This window comes from Phalacrocorax carbo, chromosome 15 (genome assembly GCF_963921805.1).
Source record: "Phalacrocorax carbo chromosome 15, bPhaCar2.1, whole genome shotgun sequence".
Lineage (NCBI taxonomy): Eukaryota > Metazoa > Chordata > Aves > Suliformes > Phalacrocoracidae > Phalacrocorax > Phalacrocorax carbo.
In genome coordinates this window covers 9,227,023-9,242,871 of record NC_087527.1, presented here as the reverse complement: position 1 = coordinate 9,242,871, position 15,849 = coordinate 9,227,023, and the positions used below count along the sequence as shown (strand labels likewise).

General features: G+C 35.5%; 1 protein-coding gene across 3 annotated transcripts in view; it reads left to right on the top strand.

Annotated features, from left to right (window-relative positions):
* KNTC1 (kinetochore associated 1) overlaps positions 1–15,849 on the top strand; it is a 42,279-nt gene that overhangs the window by 13,199 nt on the left and 13,231 nt on the right. For all 3 annotated transcript variants that reach the window (XM_064466094.1, XM_064466092.1, XM_064466093.1), the window contains exons 24-45: positions 45–146; positions 1,243–1,359; positions 1,840–1,983; positions 2,276–2,374; positions 3,383–3,486; positions 3,638–3,743; positions 4,434–4,568; positions 5,633–5,752; positions 6,548–6,617; positions 6,693–6,760; positions 7,340–7,632; positions 8,301–8,473; positions 8,667–8,764; positions 9,705–9,846; positions 10,748–10,804; positions 11,306–11,469; positions 11,996–12,100; positions 12,967–13,095; positions 13,825–13,941; positions 14,351–14,460; positions 14,693–14,903; positions 15,452–15,541. In XM_064466094.1, coding sequence (XP_064322164.1) covers positions 45–146; positions 1,243–1,359; positions 1,840–1,983; positions 2,276–2,374; positions 3,383–3,486; positions 3,638–3,743; positions 4,434–4,568; positions 5,633–5,752; positions 6,548–6,617; positions 6,693–6,760; positions 7,340–7,632; positions 8,301–8,473; positions 8,667–8,764; positions 9,705–9,846; positions 10,748–10,804; positions 11,306–11,469; positions 11,996–12,100; positions 12,967–13,095; positions 13,825–13,941; positions 14,351–14,460; positions 14,693–14,903; positions 15,452–15,541 — 2,754 coding nt within the window. The remainder of the gene's footprint in view (positions 1–44; positions 147–1,242; positions 1,360–1,839; positions 1,984–2,275; positions 2,375–3,382; positions 3,487–3,637; positions 3,744–4,433; positions 4,569–5,632; positions 5,753–6,547; positions 6,618–6,692; positions 6,761–7,339; positions 7,633–8,300; positions 8,474–8,666; positions 8,765–9,704; positions 9,847–10,747; positions 10,805–11,305; positions 11,470–11,995; positions 12,101–12,966; positions 13,096–13,824; positions 13,942–14,350; positions 14,461–14,692; positions 14,904–15,451; positions 15,542–15,849) is intronic.

Below are 15,849 nucleotides of genomic sequence, written 5' to 3'. Positions count from 1 at the left end.
CTGTATGTATAATATAGCTTGCTAACAGCAATTATTTTGGACAGGCAAATTGGCCAGAAAATGGGCTCCAAATGGCAGAGGTTTTTTTTACAAGTAAAAATCAAGGTGAAATGGGACTGACAGCTTTTGGCCAGTGGATTCCTTTGGTAAGAAATGTAGCAAATATAAGCATTTACTATTACGAGATTTCAGACCATATACTCTGTGCTAGAGTTGGAAATGGATAATAATTAGGTCACTAATGATTTTGTGAAGATTGATTGAAGATTAATTCCATGAAAGGAAGGAACTAAGTTTCAATCTTCTTGGGTTTAAAGATGGGGAAAAAAAAGTGTCAGTGCAACATTAATACCCTTTAACAAATGTATTCATAGTCTAAATATGAATAATACTTTTGAATATTCTGTAGTACACAAATAAGCCTGAGTACTACAAAACACTTAAATTTCAGTAACGACACTCCTTATGAACTTAAACATGTCTCATCTCTGTCAAAATTTTTGGAAATTAATTGTAATGAACCATGTGTTACGGCCTGGAGAAAACAGGTATTAAAAATCAGCTAGCTGTAAGGTTATGAATACTGAATTTGTGCAAACACAAATTATGTATGTTATATATCCTAGGTATACTAGCATCTGTAAAAGTGGTAGTATGAAAGTGGAGAAAGATAAAGCTTAAAGCTAATGAGCTGTGTATTTTAAAAATTGGAAACATTGACATTCTGTGTTAGATCTGCTGTCCTGAACTTCTGAACCCAACATTTGAAGCCCATATTGGAAAGAAATAGATTGACTCTAAGTCCCACTTAAAACATGTACTTGATTTTCTTTGTTGTATGCTGTGTAAAGGTAACAGTTCAGCATGTAATCATAAAATCTTCAAGACTGCAAGGCAACAAAAATTGTTTGTGAGGTTTCTTCCAACCCCAAAGAAAATGTTAGCTGTAGGTAGATTGTTCCTAGCCGTTTGTCTTACCTGTCCTTAAGACTTTCAGTGAATGAAATGCTCATCCCTCTTCCCTGTGCAGCCTGTACTAGTGCATCTTGCTGTCTTTATATTTAGAAAAAGTCTTTTCCTAATACCTTACCAGAATCTTCCTTGCTGTCTTGAGTCAACTACCTTTGTCTTATACCAGAGACATGGAGAATAATGTGTTTTCTTCATGTTTATGAGAGCCCTTTAATGGTCTTGAAGATTGTAGCAAGTCTTCTAATGTTTCACTTCTAAACACTGTTTCAGAGATGTGGTGACTGTGAAGAGGTACATAGGTTAAAGAAGCTGGTAAATAATTTACAAGAACTGATAAATCTGTACAGAAAATACAACTGCAAGATGGCACTCTGTGATTTTGAGAAGGTAATTCTGCAGCTACTTCAAAAAGTGCTTTTAAGTGGATCATTCTGAGGAGAAAAATCTTGTAGCATGTGATTTAAAGTCAGACAAAAGAGGAATCCTGATGGATTGTTGGTTAAACTTGTGTTCATAAGGTGCTAAGACTATTTGATAAGTTGTGTTTGTTATAAATTTTGTTTCAACTGTGGATGTAAATTTATGTGACAAGATACTATGAGAAGGTATGGCTTAAACTCCATGATTTGCAGTTCATTACAGATTGTGGAGCAAGCATTAGCAACAGAGAAATTAGAACTAAAACTGAACAATAAGGGGCTTTGTAAATGAAGGCTTTTATTTGAGCTAAAGAGGGATGCTAGTTCTTGAAATCATTCAATTGATTTCAATGGACACTGGACATTGAATTATTTATTAGAGATGTAAAAGGATCATGTACTAACATGTGTGATGTTCTAACATGGTGTTGTCCTACTTGCTGCCCAGGAAAATGCAACTACTATTGTGTTTCGCATGTTTGATAAAATTTTGGCACCAGAGCTTGTCCCATCCATTTTGGAGAAGTTTATAAAACCCTACCTGTGTGAACATAATCTACAAAAGGATGAACTACTTCTACAGTATATAAAGGTATCCATATTTTCTACCTTTTGAAGAAAGCTATTCAAACACGAGAAAGCAGAAGACAAATCTGACGACCATTTTTATTTACACTTGAACTTTAGGACCAGCTTTCAGATTAATTTACTCCTGTCAATTAACTAATTTATAGTTACTATTTCAGCAATAAGGTATTAGCAGATGTAAGGGAAGATAGCCAAATCTGTCCATTAATGTCCAAAAAACTTTAAATTTTTTTTAATATTATAGTCCTATCTTTTATGAATTCAAATAGCCTAATAATCTTTATCAAAATATACAGGATTTGCTAGAACGTTGTCGTACACGGTCTACTTCAGTATTTGAAACTGCATGGGAGGCAAAGGCAATAGCTGTCATTGGCTGCATCTCTGATACAGATGTAAGTATATGTTGTGGTTTAGCCCCAGTCAGCAACCAAGCACCACACAGCCACTCACTGCCAGTGGTATGGGGGAGAGAATCAGAAGAGTAAAAGTGAGAAGACTCGTGGGTTGAGATAAAGATAATTCAATAGGTAAAGTAAAAGCTGCGCACACAAGCAAAGCAAAACAAGGAATCCATTTACTCCTTCCCATGGGTAGGTGGATGCTCAGCCATCTCCAGAAATGCAGGGCTCCACCACATGTAACAATTACTTGGGAAGACAAACACCATCACTCCAAATATCCCCCCTTTCCTCCTTCTTCCCCCAGCTCTACATGCTGAGCATGACACCATACAGTGTGGAATATCCTTTTGGCCTGCTGGGGTCAGCTGTCCCAGTTGTGTCCCCTCCCAGCTTCTTGCACACCTGGCAGAGCTTGGGAAGCTGAAAAAGTCCTTGTTTTAGTGTAAGCACTACTTTGCAACAACTAAAACATCTCCACATGATCAGAACTGTTTTTAGCACAAACCCAAAACATAGCCCCATACTAGCTACTATGAAGAAAATTAACTATCCCAGCCGAAAGCAGGACAGTATCTTTTACGGAATAGGCATCAAGTGGCTCTAACACATCAGTTCAGAATGAAACGTAATTTTACATAACCATATGAGTACATTTTTACATAAGTGCTATGAGGAGGAACAAATAGTATCCTGTCTATTTATTCTTAGTAATCTTCCCCTGTGTGGTGCCTTGTTTGAGAATTTAATTGAAGTTTTGATGTCATCACGTGGAAAACTCACCAACTTTAATATGTATGAAACTCAAGCTGTTGTAAATTACTATAAGCATTTTCTAATCTAACTTGACACATCATATTGTTATAATGAATGTCCTTTATGCAAGTGGAGATTGGGCCAGGAAGGAGAATGCTTGCTTAAATGAATCATGTGTGAACAATACTTCAAGAGATTACCTTGTAACTTATTTTGGAAAGTAAGCTTTTTATGTTCCTTTTATAGCTGAAATTTGATGCAGTTCTACAGATAATGCACGGTGCTATGGTACCCTGGAGTGCAGCAGTGGAGCAGCTGGTAAAACAGCATTTGGAAATGAATCATGTCAAGTAAGGCACCATCCATGGTTTATACCTTGGTTTTGTGTGTACTTTCAATTAGAATTCTGTTTGGAGGCAGGGAATACTGTGTATCTGATGTAATATGATGATTAAATCACACTGCTGTAGGTAGCCAGTAAATAGTCTAATTTGTCCACAGAGTGAAGTTACTGCAGGAAAGTTACCGACTAATGGAGATGAAGAAGCTTTTGCGAGCCTATGGGATAAGAGATACTAATCTTCTAAAGGACAAGCAGATGATAATGGTAAGTGATCAACATTACTCTTATTTCTGTTAAACAAAAATCCCTACACTTACTTGCATGTATTTTCACGGGGTATTATAAGCCAGACTTTTAAAAAAATCTTAGCAACTGGTAGCTCCCACTTGTTATCAATATCCATTTTTCTTGTCTTGTTGGGACACATTTTTTGCCTGAAAGCCCACTCTTTTTTTCAAGAATTAGCGGATTAGCTTAGCCCAACCTGATTAGCACAGCATTGATAATATAGTACTTTGTGTATGGGGGGCAGGAAAGAAAAGAGGAAACTAAGAAAATGGAAGGCTAAGTCCTCTCAAGACTTCAGATCTGATTTCTCCTAAGGTCACAGTGAACAATATGTGGTGATTTTGGGGGTTTTTTTGGTTTTTTTTTTAAAGTACCTCCCCTTTATTAGGGAGAAAACATTAGTATTTCTGGAAAAGTTCCTTGCCATCCTGTGGAACCAGATGAGTCCCCTGATTTTTTGAGTGTTCCTAGGTTAATTCTCTTCCCCAAGCCCAGTCTTCTCCCAGTTATGCTTTAGTCAAGTTTTCTCTAGACAAAAGTTTTAAACTTCTAGGTAACTTGTTTGGTATGAGCTGTACAATTACAATGCAGAAGCAGTGCGTATGAATGTCTTCCTTTGTTACCCCGTACATCAAGAAACTAAAGTCCATGCCTGTTTTCTTACAGAGGCTGGTGAAATACATTCTTAAACAAGATACCCCTACTTCTTTGGAGGATGCTTTGAAAATTGTAGCAGCATATATGTTGCCCACTGTGGAAGTCTACATCCTGAGGATGATAGACCTGATCGACAAAGAAAGGGTATTAAAATACTTCATGTCAGTTGATCTCAGAATTTAAAGACACTGAAGCTGAGTTTCAAAACGGGCGAGTTGTACTACTTGCTGAAATCTTATACATGGCTTACATATCTCTTTTTTTTTTTTTTTTTAATGGCTCTATTAATTTTACACATAATTGCCTATACTTAACATTGAAAATGAGACCTTTATCAGAGTTTTAATCTTCATGAGCCATACTTCATTTGTGGCAAAAAAGGATGAAAATTATGACCCACAATATACAAGGCAAGTTTGGAATTAAGTCTTTACATATTTTCACATACTGTTTGTGCTAGAGTTGTTTTGGGGCAAGTTGCTTTCTTGCCAACAGCAACAAAAAAGATTCTTTCTTCTGAGAAACACTTTCTTCTAATGCAACAATGCCCCACGTGAGTGCAGATCTGCCTCTTTAGTACTGAGAGCACCTGAACATTTGTCTTGTGATACAGGGTGTTGAATGTTTATTAATATGAAGCTTTCTTCCAAGTTAATTTCAAGTCCCAGTGTAGCAAGAAAAACCCTGTTATCTTTAAATTACATTGGATGTCCTAAATAGAAACATTTAACTTTGCTTGCTACGTTATAGTGGGTGTGATTACCTTTATACCATGTGCTTGTGCCTGGTTATGCTACTGGGGTCTCTTTGACCTGAAGAAAATGAGGCTTTTTGATTAAAGGAATCAAATTAACTCCTCTGCAAAATAGCATTTCTCAGGTTAACATTTGTTCTGCCTTATTAACACATGGTATTCTTGATAATCATACTGTTTTAAAAACATTGCGTAATTGCCAATGAACAGAAATGCATTTTAATTTGCCTATTATAACCATTAGTGAGTAAACACATAGATTTAGTAAAAACTATTCAGGGAGTTTAAGGAAGTCATGTCATAGTAAATATTTTCTAAAGAGATTGGAAGTTCATCAGCAGAAGATTAATTTCACCCAATTGGCCATCAAGCAAGGGATTACACATAACTTTTCCAAAAGCAAATGCCCTTTTCTATTGATTATTTCTGGTTTACTTTTTTTGTTGTTCTTCAGGGAGAGGAATCTCTGACTTTGTTAAAATCTCTGAATCTTGCTGAAGCTGAGGAAGTTGCAGAGAGACTGACTGTATGGGGAACACTGGTATTACAGAATAAAGCAGATAATTCTGAAGAGGTACCAAGTCACTTCACATCATAAACTGTGCACAAATTATTCTAAATGCTATTCTTACCTGGATGCTTAAAAAAAGGTAGGGAATGCAAATGTAAAAACTGTGTCTTCCAGCAAAAATGGATGATGAACTGTTCCTGCTTTTAAGCAAGAGGTTGGACTAGGTAACCTTTTGAAGCCTCTTCCAATATCAGTTTATTCTGATTCTGTATGCCATACAATTACTCTTTGTTATTTTTAAAGACATCTCCACACAGTAGCATGACTATCTGAATTCCATTAATAACTTCTAAATCCTGCTGCATTATTATACCTCTAGTCCTACACATTTTCCAGTTCTTCAGTTGCTCGGAAAACATCTGTTTAAAAACAGTATGGGCGGCTTTGCCACGCACTAAAGTGGGTTGAAGCTTCACAGTTGACAGTACACATTACTGTCTTGCAACCACAGAAGAGAATTTTTGTTAATAGTTGTTTTAGGGAGTTATTCTAGGCAAGGGAAGGAAGAACAAAGGGAGAAGGGTGGATATTTTCAAAACTCCTGTGAGAGCTAACAGACTGTGGAGTACGTACATACTACAGCTATAAAATATTTGCTATTTCTATAAAGGGTGCATCTTTACAATAACTTTCTGTTCCCTTGCTTTCCAACTGGTTGTATCTTAGACTTGAGAATTGCTGCTTAAGACATTTGTAGAGTGTTGCATAGTATTTTAATAGAGTAGAAGCCTGAGGGTCACTGTCTGTTACTGGCAACATTTTGACTAAACAAAACATTAACCTCTTCCTTTCCTGCAGCGCAAAACACAAATGTTTATGACTAAGACACTCATGGAAATCCTTAAATTCCTGTTCAGCATTCAAAGAGGTAAGCTACAAGTTTAAAATCTTAAATTTTCTTTGTAAGTGGAGCCAGGAAGTAATTGTTTTTGTCCTCCAACAGACAATCCTCTGAAGAAAGATGAATGTGAAGCAAACTTAAAAATGTTTGAAACACTTGCTACCCTGCAGGTAGATATCTTTATAGTTTAAAACTGCTTTTGATTTGCTGTAGTTATTCCAGTTGTTCTTATAACATGGATTATATTTTAAATTAACTGTATTTACAACTTATGTGCAAAGGTTGTTTTTTATTATTGACTTCAAAGATATTCTAAGGCTAATTTAGCAATTTAAATAGTGCCTGGGAAAGTTCCCAATTACTAGAACTCAGTTGTTTATTTAAACCCCAAAATTAGATACTCTCCCAAAGCCTTAATTGCTAACACTTCAAAGATTTCATGATAGAGTACCATAAGAGGTTATTACGGTCTTATTATGGTTTGTAAACTCAAATTATTTACTACAGCATTTGGGCACATAGTATCCTTCAGGGTTTATTTATTTTTCTTACCTACTGCCTGGCAAAATTCTCTAATTTATTACATAAATCAGTAATTGGTAGAAACTAGTGAAGTCAACTACATAATGAAAGTAGTCCTCTAAGAATAAAATAAAAAATAAAAACATTTTAACAACAAAAAAAAACCCCTGACATTTTTAAAGGAAGCTACATGAATACAAATATATAATCTTATTTTTTTGTTGCAGGAAGATTTTGATATCTTTCTTTCAGTAGAAGAATTTAGGAATCCTTCGCTGATGTCTAGGCTTCTTGAACAGCACATAAAGGCCTATGAAACTGTCAGATCTCTGTCAAAGCCTAGAAAAGTGCAAACAATGAATTGTAATTCAGAAGATGGTAAAACCAAGAACCGTTCTACTGAATCAAGGTTGTATAGACTGGCTTTGCTCCTGCAAAGGTCAGAGCAAGAACTGGGAGAAAAACTGGCCTTGAGAGCACTAGATGCTGGCAAAGTTGAAGATGCTGTAAAAATATGCAGGTAAAATTGCAGAGGTTTCCAAGATTATAACTTCTAATGGGCTTTTCTGTACTATTTCTGATACTTTGCAGAAGTAAGAAGAATTAGAGCAAAAGAAAGGGGTTTTTGTTTTAGGGGTTTTTTTGTTTTGTTTTTTTCTCAAACTGTGTTTAAGCAACATGCTTATATTGGTTGTATGCAATATTGAGTGTAGAGTTAAGTAGTTGTCTCTGAAAATTGCCATTGGTTTTTGCCATTACTAAGTAAAAAGATTCCCTACAGTTTTATAGCGAGAGATAAGTAAGGCACAATATTAAGTAACTCTTGTAAGAGCTTCTTGGCTTACACAGATAGAAGAAAACTATTGTATGCTGACTATACATACCACATCACCATTTCTAGCTGGTCTCTGCCTCAAGCTTAGGTTTTCAGATAATTTAAACTTACCACCACCTCCCCCCAAAAAAGATCAGATGAAAATGTTAAATACTTTTGACATGTTCTCTGTGCTTTGATATACATCTATCTCTAAGATGAGCTCTGTTATATTTTTTCACTTCAGCCACAAAAGTTTTAGGTGCAGTGGATAGGTGAAATAAGTTAAAAAGAATTAAATAATTTGAACAGAATGTAGCCTTAAGTTAAAAGCCTTACAGACTTTTTTTTTTAATATCCATTTTTTTAAATAGGGAGTTCTATGAAAATCACTGTAATGAAGAAACAGGGAAGCTGCTGTTTACAGCATGTCAAAGGCTTTGTCATATGTTGGGAGCTGACGTTCCAATGATCACGCCTAAAGATATGAATCTTCCAGCAGTTATCTATGAAATGGCTTGCCAAGCAGCTACAGTGTGTAGTCCAGGTAATTAGTATCACCATTTATTTGTGTTCATGTTGGGAACCCAACTTTCCAAACAGTATTTAATAAACATGAAAACAAAGTGAATTTTTATATATGCATCTGTAAAAACAAGTGCTGCAAAAAATTGTTTCTTTTGAGTAGGGCATGTGAACCTTCCATTCATAGTATACTAATGATCTTAGTATTTTTACAGATTTACTATTAGATTCTCTGGAACTATGTAAATATACTTTGGCTGCCAAGGAAATTTACAGACAGTGCCAAATAGAAAACTATGGATTTACAGCAAAGGTATTTTTTGCTAACTTAAATATATTTTTTTTAATACATGTAATGTCTTGATTGAGTAGTGATCACTGTACATACATTTTTTTTTTCTCCCATTTCTCCAGCAATATTTAATGTTTGCTTTTTAAACAAACAACAACAAAAACCCACACAGCTCTACAAATAAAAATTTCCCTGAGCGTGCATGTACTTCAGGGTGAAAGTAAACTGATTTGAGTACTAAAAGCAGTGCAGCTGTGGCACAAGTAGGAGTCTCCACTTATCTTTCAGTAAAATAAATCCTGCTAATGAGACTGAAAATACTAGTGATTTTTATTGAATAGCTGCTGCCAGGACTGCTAGAGAGCATAGAGAGCTGACTTTAAAAAAGGTTATTTTTTGTTTTTTAAAAAATATGGCAGGGAGGATTTGATTTTTAAATGCATGTATTATCTAAAGGCATTCCCAACAGTTTTGTAAAACTCTAAGATGGATCAAGTTCTTGAATAGTATCTTTGTTTGTTGTTCACATCAAGCATTGCTTTAGGCTACTTGAAATGAATGGGCTCTTACAGTCTGAGAGGAATAGATTAAAGTGACTAGGCAAGCATATTTATGCACTGAATGTTATTTTTCTAAAAAATGATCCATTTGAAAAATGTTTGCTTATAATATTTGGCCAAAAATGTTTATGAAAGCCTCCATTAAATCAATTAAGAATGCACTTTGGCTGTACAATTAACTGCAACATTAAAGAGAAATGTGGCCACTCTAAGTAGGAAATGTGTTTAATGCTATTGGCCATTTAACAAATACAGTGTAGTAGAATCCATTTTCAAATAGAAGATCATGTTCTATTCCTGAATTTTAAAACTGGAATCTCTTGCACCACTTAATTAGTTTTTTAGTACACTTATTAGCTACCCTTTTTATCGTGTGTATTTTTGACAATATTGTTATTTAGACAACATCTTTTGGAGGAGATAAAGATCCTTATGAAGAATGGACTTATGATGACTTCTTTAATGAAGATGGGATAGTTCTTGATCCACAGATAGCTCTTCCTGTTGCATATGAAACTATTTCCTCTCTTCTGCCTGTTTGTGGTAAACTTACTTTCCTGAATATTGGGTCAATATACAATCTATATTTCATTTTGATTTTTATCTAGGAATACAAATAACTCAGCATGTGTGTAGAAATTGTCACCTCACATCTCAATTAGACAAACTCATGGAAGAAATATCCATTGGGAGAGGGTCTAGAATGTAAAGATTACTTTGGGTCTTTTCTGGTTCAGGAAGAATCTGAATGACAGATACCTGAAAACATGGAGAATGCTCTGGAGAAGTGTTACTATAAACTTGCCCCTTTCTTTTACGATCTTCTCTAGACATCTTCTGGTAGCCACTAATGGAGACAGGATTTTATCAAGATGAATTTCAGCTTATTCTAAAATGATTGTCCTTGTATTATAACCCATTGTAGATACACACAACTTTTTGAAAATTTCAAGTACTATAAATAAAACTCTACAGCATTGTAGGTGCTGAAAAAATACTCTCAGCTCTCTAAAAGAACTGAATATTTTAGAAATATTGAGAATATTTTAGAAAGAAGCTATAACTGCTTTCTTTCCTAAGGTGTTTAATAAAAGCATATAACTGCAAATATTGTTGCACAGTGCTAAATCTCCTTTTAAAGGATATCCTAATTTGATTGATTTGAATAGGTTTATTACCTTCACGGTGAAGTATTTATGTTGACTGTTTTATCACACAAAGTAGTTACTGTGAACTGTTGGGTTGTATTCCTTTGTGTGTTTGAAAAGGTATTTTACAAAAAATAACTTCTGATTAGACACATTGAAAAATAGCAGTCCTGGCTCTTAGAGTTCATGGGTCTTTATTTTATATACTGTCCCTGAAATATAATATTTTTAATATACTTCCAGGCTTCATAGTGTTGCTGAGATCTTGAAACACTGTGTATTTGTCTGTCTTTCAGAGAACAAGCTGTATCCTTTGGACTCTACAAGCCTGGCAAACTGCACATTTATTAAAGGTATCATGACGGCAAATTCACCATGCTAAAAGTATAAACCAGAAAATGTGAGGTTTAAATTAAACTTACACAAGCATGACTAACTTGTAGTTTTTTAAATAGGTCCCTAGATGTTCCACTTAAAGCCATATTCTAGGGGAATAGCTTGGTTCAGCACAGAAGACACCAGTTTGGGTGGTAATTGCTACCATTCCGCTATGTGACTTTCAGCATGTTGTCAAAGCCTGTACTTCAGTACAGAAGTTCTACCACCAGGAGCCAGGATCCATTAGAGCCATCATCCAAGATGATGACCAATTTCTGGTTTTTGAACTAAAATGTGAGCCTGTATTAAATTAAAAGCCTTTAAATTTAAGGTTTCAAAGGGAGCTACGACTGATATTTTGTCATAAATTTAATGAAGAAAAAGGTAAACTGCTGATATTAATTGCAAGAACAATATGCTTAATATAAATACACTAATTATTTTCTGGGGCTGTTTGATACATGTTGAAAACACAGGACAGAACCTTCTACTGCCAGCTAGGACTCCCATCTGTGCAGTGCTACAGAACCTCATGGAGTGCAGTCAGTGTGAGTTAACTCTGCGGCTAATAGTCTGTTCGTTTGGATCCTGTCTTCAGCATGGCGTATCAAATAACATGGATTTGTCCCTGAGTGAAAAGGTATAGCCATGATGATGCTGAATTTTGCTGAGAATAAATCTAGAAGTCTGCCAACTATTAACAAGTTTAGAGTAGTTATATAAGAATCTGATAGGTATGGAAGGGGCTATCACCGTGACCTTTTAAAAATTACCACCACTTGATCAGTTGTTGAGTCATTTTGTAAAAGGAGCTGGTAGTTTCTTCCCTGTTTTTCATGGTCCTCTGTTTCTGGGGCAAAGTATGTTCAGAAGTAAACTTCTTGTTTCTGCAGGAAGGCCAGGAATAAAATGAATGTTAATTATGGTTTATTATGTTCTTTCACATTGTTTTATCATTGCTTAGTATGGGAAAAGTTGCAAGTAGAACATTCAAGAAATATTCCTTAGTTCAAAAGCATTGGGAAATCCTGGAGGAGATGTTTATAAGACCTTAATTAAATCTGAAAATACAATCACTATAGTACCTCCTATTATGCTGTAAACGAGAAGTCGAAGGCTTAGAATTTGTTTTTAACCATATGCTGTCTGTCTTTTTCTTATAATAGTTACATGATAGCAGTATGCTAGCTGAAACCAAAAGCTTTCTCGTTGCTATGAAACAGAAGTGTACTTCAGTAATTATGACCACTATCCTGACCTTACTACACAAGGTAAGAATGTTCTGAAAAGGGTAAGAGTGAGCTCCTTTCTTCTGCTGTGAAGCAAGGGGCTACCCTTCCTACTGCAGAAGCCCATTCTGAAATTGTCCTGTGGCCAAACACCACAAAGCCCATGCATTCTGGGAAAATCACACACTTTGGAAAACTGTAGAGAAGGTGAAGGGAAGTACCGACAGTATTGCAGTGGTGGGAAGGGATTGGGTTCCACAGCCTCACGTCTCAACACCAGAACAGGGCAAGGGTGGGCTGGATGGCCTGGCAGTGTTGGTCTCTGGAGTCCCAGCTGCCTTGCTTCCTGCCACAGCTGGAGCACATATTTCTGAACAGCCTTTGAACAGACACCACCTTGCTGGCAGCCACACGTTGTAGCCCTGGCATATTTGAGCCTCTTACAGACTATGGCTCTTTGATTGTACACTAGTTTCTATGCCTGAAAGGTCGTGTACAGTGGGAGCTTCCTCTTTGTGGGATCCCTTAAGGACTCCTAAATTGTAATAGGAGTCTTTATGATCTGTAGGTATTCTCTATCTTATTTCCAATCCTGGTTTCATTTTAGATTTGTAGACTACTTCTAGTTGAGGGGAGGGTTTTTTTTAATAAAAAGCTATCTGCAAAATCTGCGATATACCATCTTGTAAGGCAGCTTAGAATAAGGGAAGTTAGTTCTAAACTGGCTTCAGGATATTGAGATTTTAAGTTCTAAAACCAGAAATGCATTTTGCCCCCTGTAATTTAAAGGCCCAATACACCTCTAAATACAGCGTACTTTTTATGTCTTATACTTTACACAGAGAGATCCATTAAAATAAATTCCTAAGGTTTATAGCTGCTTTTTTTTTCCTTCCCCTAAAACACAGGTGTTCAACTGTCGTCTCATAGACCAGGACCTGGCATTGGGTTATTGCACAATTTTGCCCAAGGAAGATATGTTCAATAAGCTCTGGGATGTCATAAACAATACATGGCAAAATTACAGAAAAGTTTTGGTAAACTCAACGGCAATCTTATTTCTTCAGCAAATAGAGCATGTTAAAGAGTATATTTTAAAAAGACATCAGCAATATCATATGGAAGTGCAATAGTGTGCCATTATTAAGGGTATAGCTGTTTGAACAAGTTCCTTGTTTAGGGCACCACTGAGAGAGAAGATACCTCTCTTTACCACTGTAAGATTGTGCACAGGAGGTTGCTGTGAATAGTTACCATGATGTAAATCCAAGTATTAGGTTACCTCATCATGACTTAGTCCAAAGCTTGAGATTGTTTATTTCAGGTCCCACCGTATTTTATACCTACATTATGTTTTGGAGAAATTGTTCTCTGACAGCAGTTGTCAAGAATGGAATGAATAACTAAATATATCTATTAAAATATAATGGAAGATGGGAAGTAAAGCATAACAAAGAAATTGAGAGGGAGAGTGACATAAATTTGGAGGAAAGATTATGTCTAAAAATACCTTTTTTATTACTTTCACTAGTACAATATTAACAATATTTTTGAGAAAGAAACTGAATTTTAAAGTAGCATAGAACTGCTGACTCAGGAGGTGGGGTAATCCTGATATTACCCTCTCTGAGGCTTGTTTTTGTTCTACACAGTTGTGTGATCACCTATGAACTGTTTTAAGTTCCTCTAAGGATTTAGACCTCAGGATTCCCAATTTTCAGATTACTTATGATACTTGTATTCACTTCACTTCTCACTCCTTTTAGGCAGTAGCTCTGGTCGGAGTACAGCTTGCTAACCAATATGGTGAAGCAGAAGAAAAAACAAAATTCCAAGAATTAGTTACTGATGCAGAATGGGGTATCCAACTTGGTAAATTTGGTGTAAGTTTGATTGTTTTTTTCTTTTTTATTTATTTCTTTTAGAATTTTATTAACTGATTGAATGTCACTGTATTCTGAGCTATATTGGGATTTTTAGAGAGATTTCCCATTCAAATGTAAGGAAAGTTGGGGTTCTGTTTTGTTTTTCATTTTTGATTCTGTTTGTCTGCTTAAATAAACCTCAGAAACTGAGAAATGCAATAACAGAGGGTGCTATAAAAGAACTTTTAAGTGCTTAAGTATTATTTGGCACAGGGCATAGTAAACAAATGCACTGCTTTTTCCTGCTCTGAAAGATCTCTGGATTGAAACTAAAGAAAATGTAAGATGTTAACTATATAAGGAATTAGTCTTGATATTATCTAAAATACTTGTTTGGGAAGAAGATAAAATGTTTATTTATCTATAGATTTCTTTCGAGGCTGTGTTTAGAAAACCACCAATACGGAAGAAGGAACTCATAAGAACGCTGGTACAAAATCCCAAAGTAGACACAGATCTCGTATTGAATTACTGCAGGTAATAATTGAAGCAAATCAATTGTGTTTAATTGATGCTGCAATAATAATCATGCCTACTGACATCTATTTTTGTTTAAATAGATCCTAATTAATGTAATATGCAAATTGATGGTTTTTAAAAAAATTATTAATCAGAATACATACTGGTCTCTGGTGAATTTATTAATAAGGAAATGAGCACCTTGATGCTGCCATAGATCACAGACAAATAATATTCTGTCCTCTTACAGTACTTTCATGCTGGACAGTGATGCCGCACTGCAGCTTTGCATTGAAACACTTCTTCTCCAGAATGCTAATACAAATCATGTTGAAGATGACTCTGCAGAATACAGTGAGAAGCAACCTCATTCCACATTACTAGCTAGAGCCCTAGAAATAATTCCTCTACTGAAAAGCACAACAGACCTGGTCGCTAGCCTCAGCAGAATACTGTACAAGGTAAAAACAACAACAAAAAATCCCAGACAAACCAACAACAAAACAAAAAAGCAACTCACCAAAACAAGTAACAAGAATCCCTGACGTATGCATCTAGTCTCAAATGCTGCATGTCACTTGAACAGCAGATTAATAATTCCACAGAAATTTGAAAAGGTTATTTTTTCCCAGTTTTATTAAAGAACATAAATGTCAAGTTTGAGTTTTCTGCTTCTCTAGAAAGAACAATAGAAAACATATCTAATTAAAGACAGGTAGAGTCTTTTTCCCAACTTCCCTTGAGGGGCGAGGGGCTTGATTTTGTTGGGGTTTTTTTGGTGTTCTTTCTTTTCATCACTTCATGTGTGGTCTTTCTGCAGTATCCTGACAATTTTTTTAGGATATAGGACTATGAAGTGGAAGTCTTCTGTCTGAGAGAAGTATTCTACTGTTTCTTCAGTGTTATGTCAATATAGTTGGTATTAAAATTTTAAAAAGTTAACTCAGTTGTATGGTTTTATAAGACAAGTCATATAAGATCTTATGAAATACATTGTTATTTTGCACAGCTTGATCCTTATGACTATGAAACTATTGAAATTGTCCTGAAAGTGATACAAAGTGCTGATGAAAAGAACACCAGTATCCAGCCAAATCAGGTATGTCCAAATATGTTGCTCTTACCTTGCTAATGGCACCTGTATTGTTTTGTCTGTTTATTAGTATAGTTATTCAAGACTCTGTTGAAATCAATTGAATTATTCTATCTACACAGCTCTCACTCAGAAAATATCATTAAAGAAATACTGATTTCTACCTGTTTCTCAGCAATGGCTCATAGCAGGGATAAAAACCTCTACAAATATGTACCAACTCTGACAAAAAACCATGTGTCTCCAGGACTTCGGTGTGTTTACTGGGGCGGCAGTGAGAAATACCATAGTCTTGTGGCTTTTTTGCTTTTTCC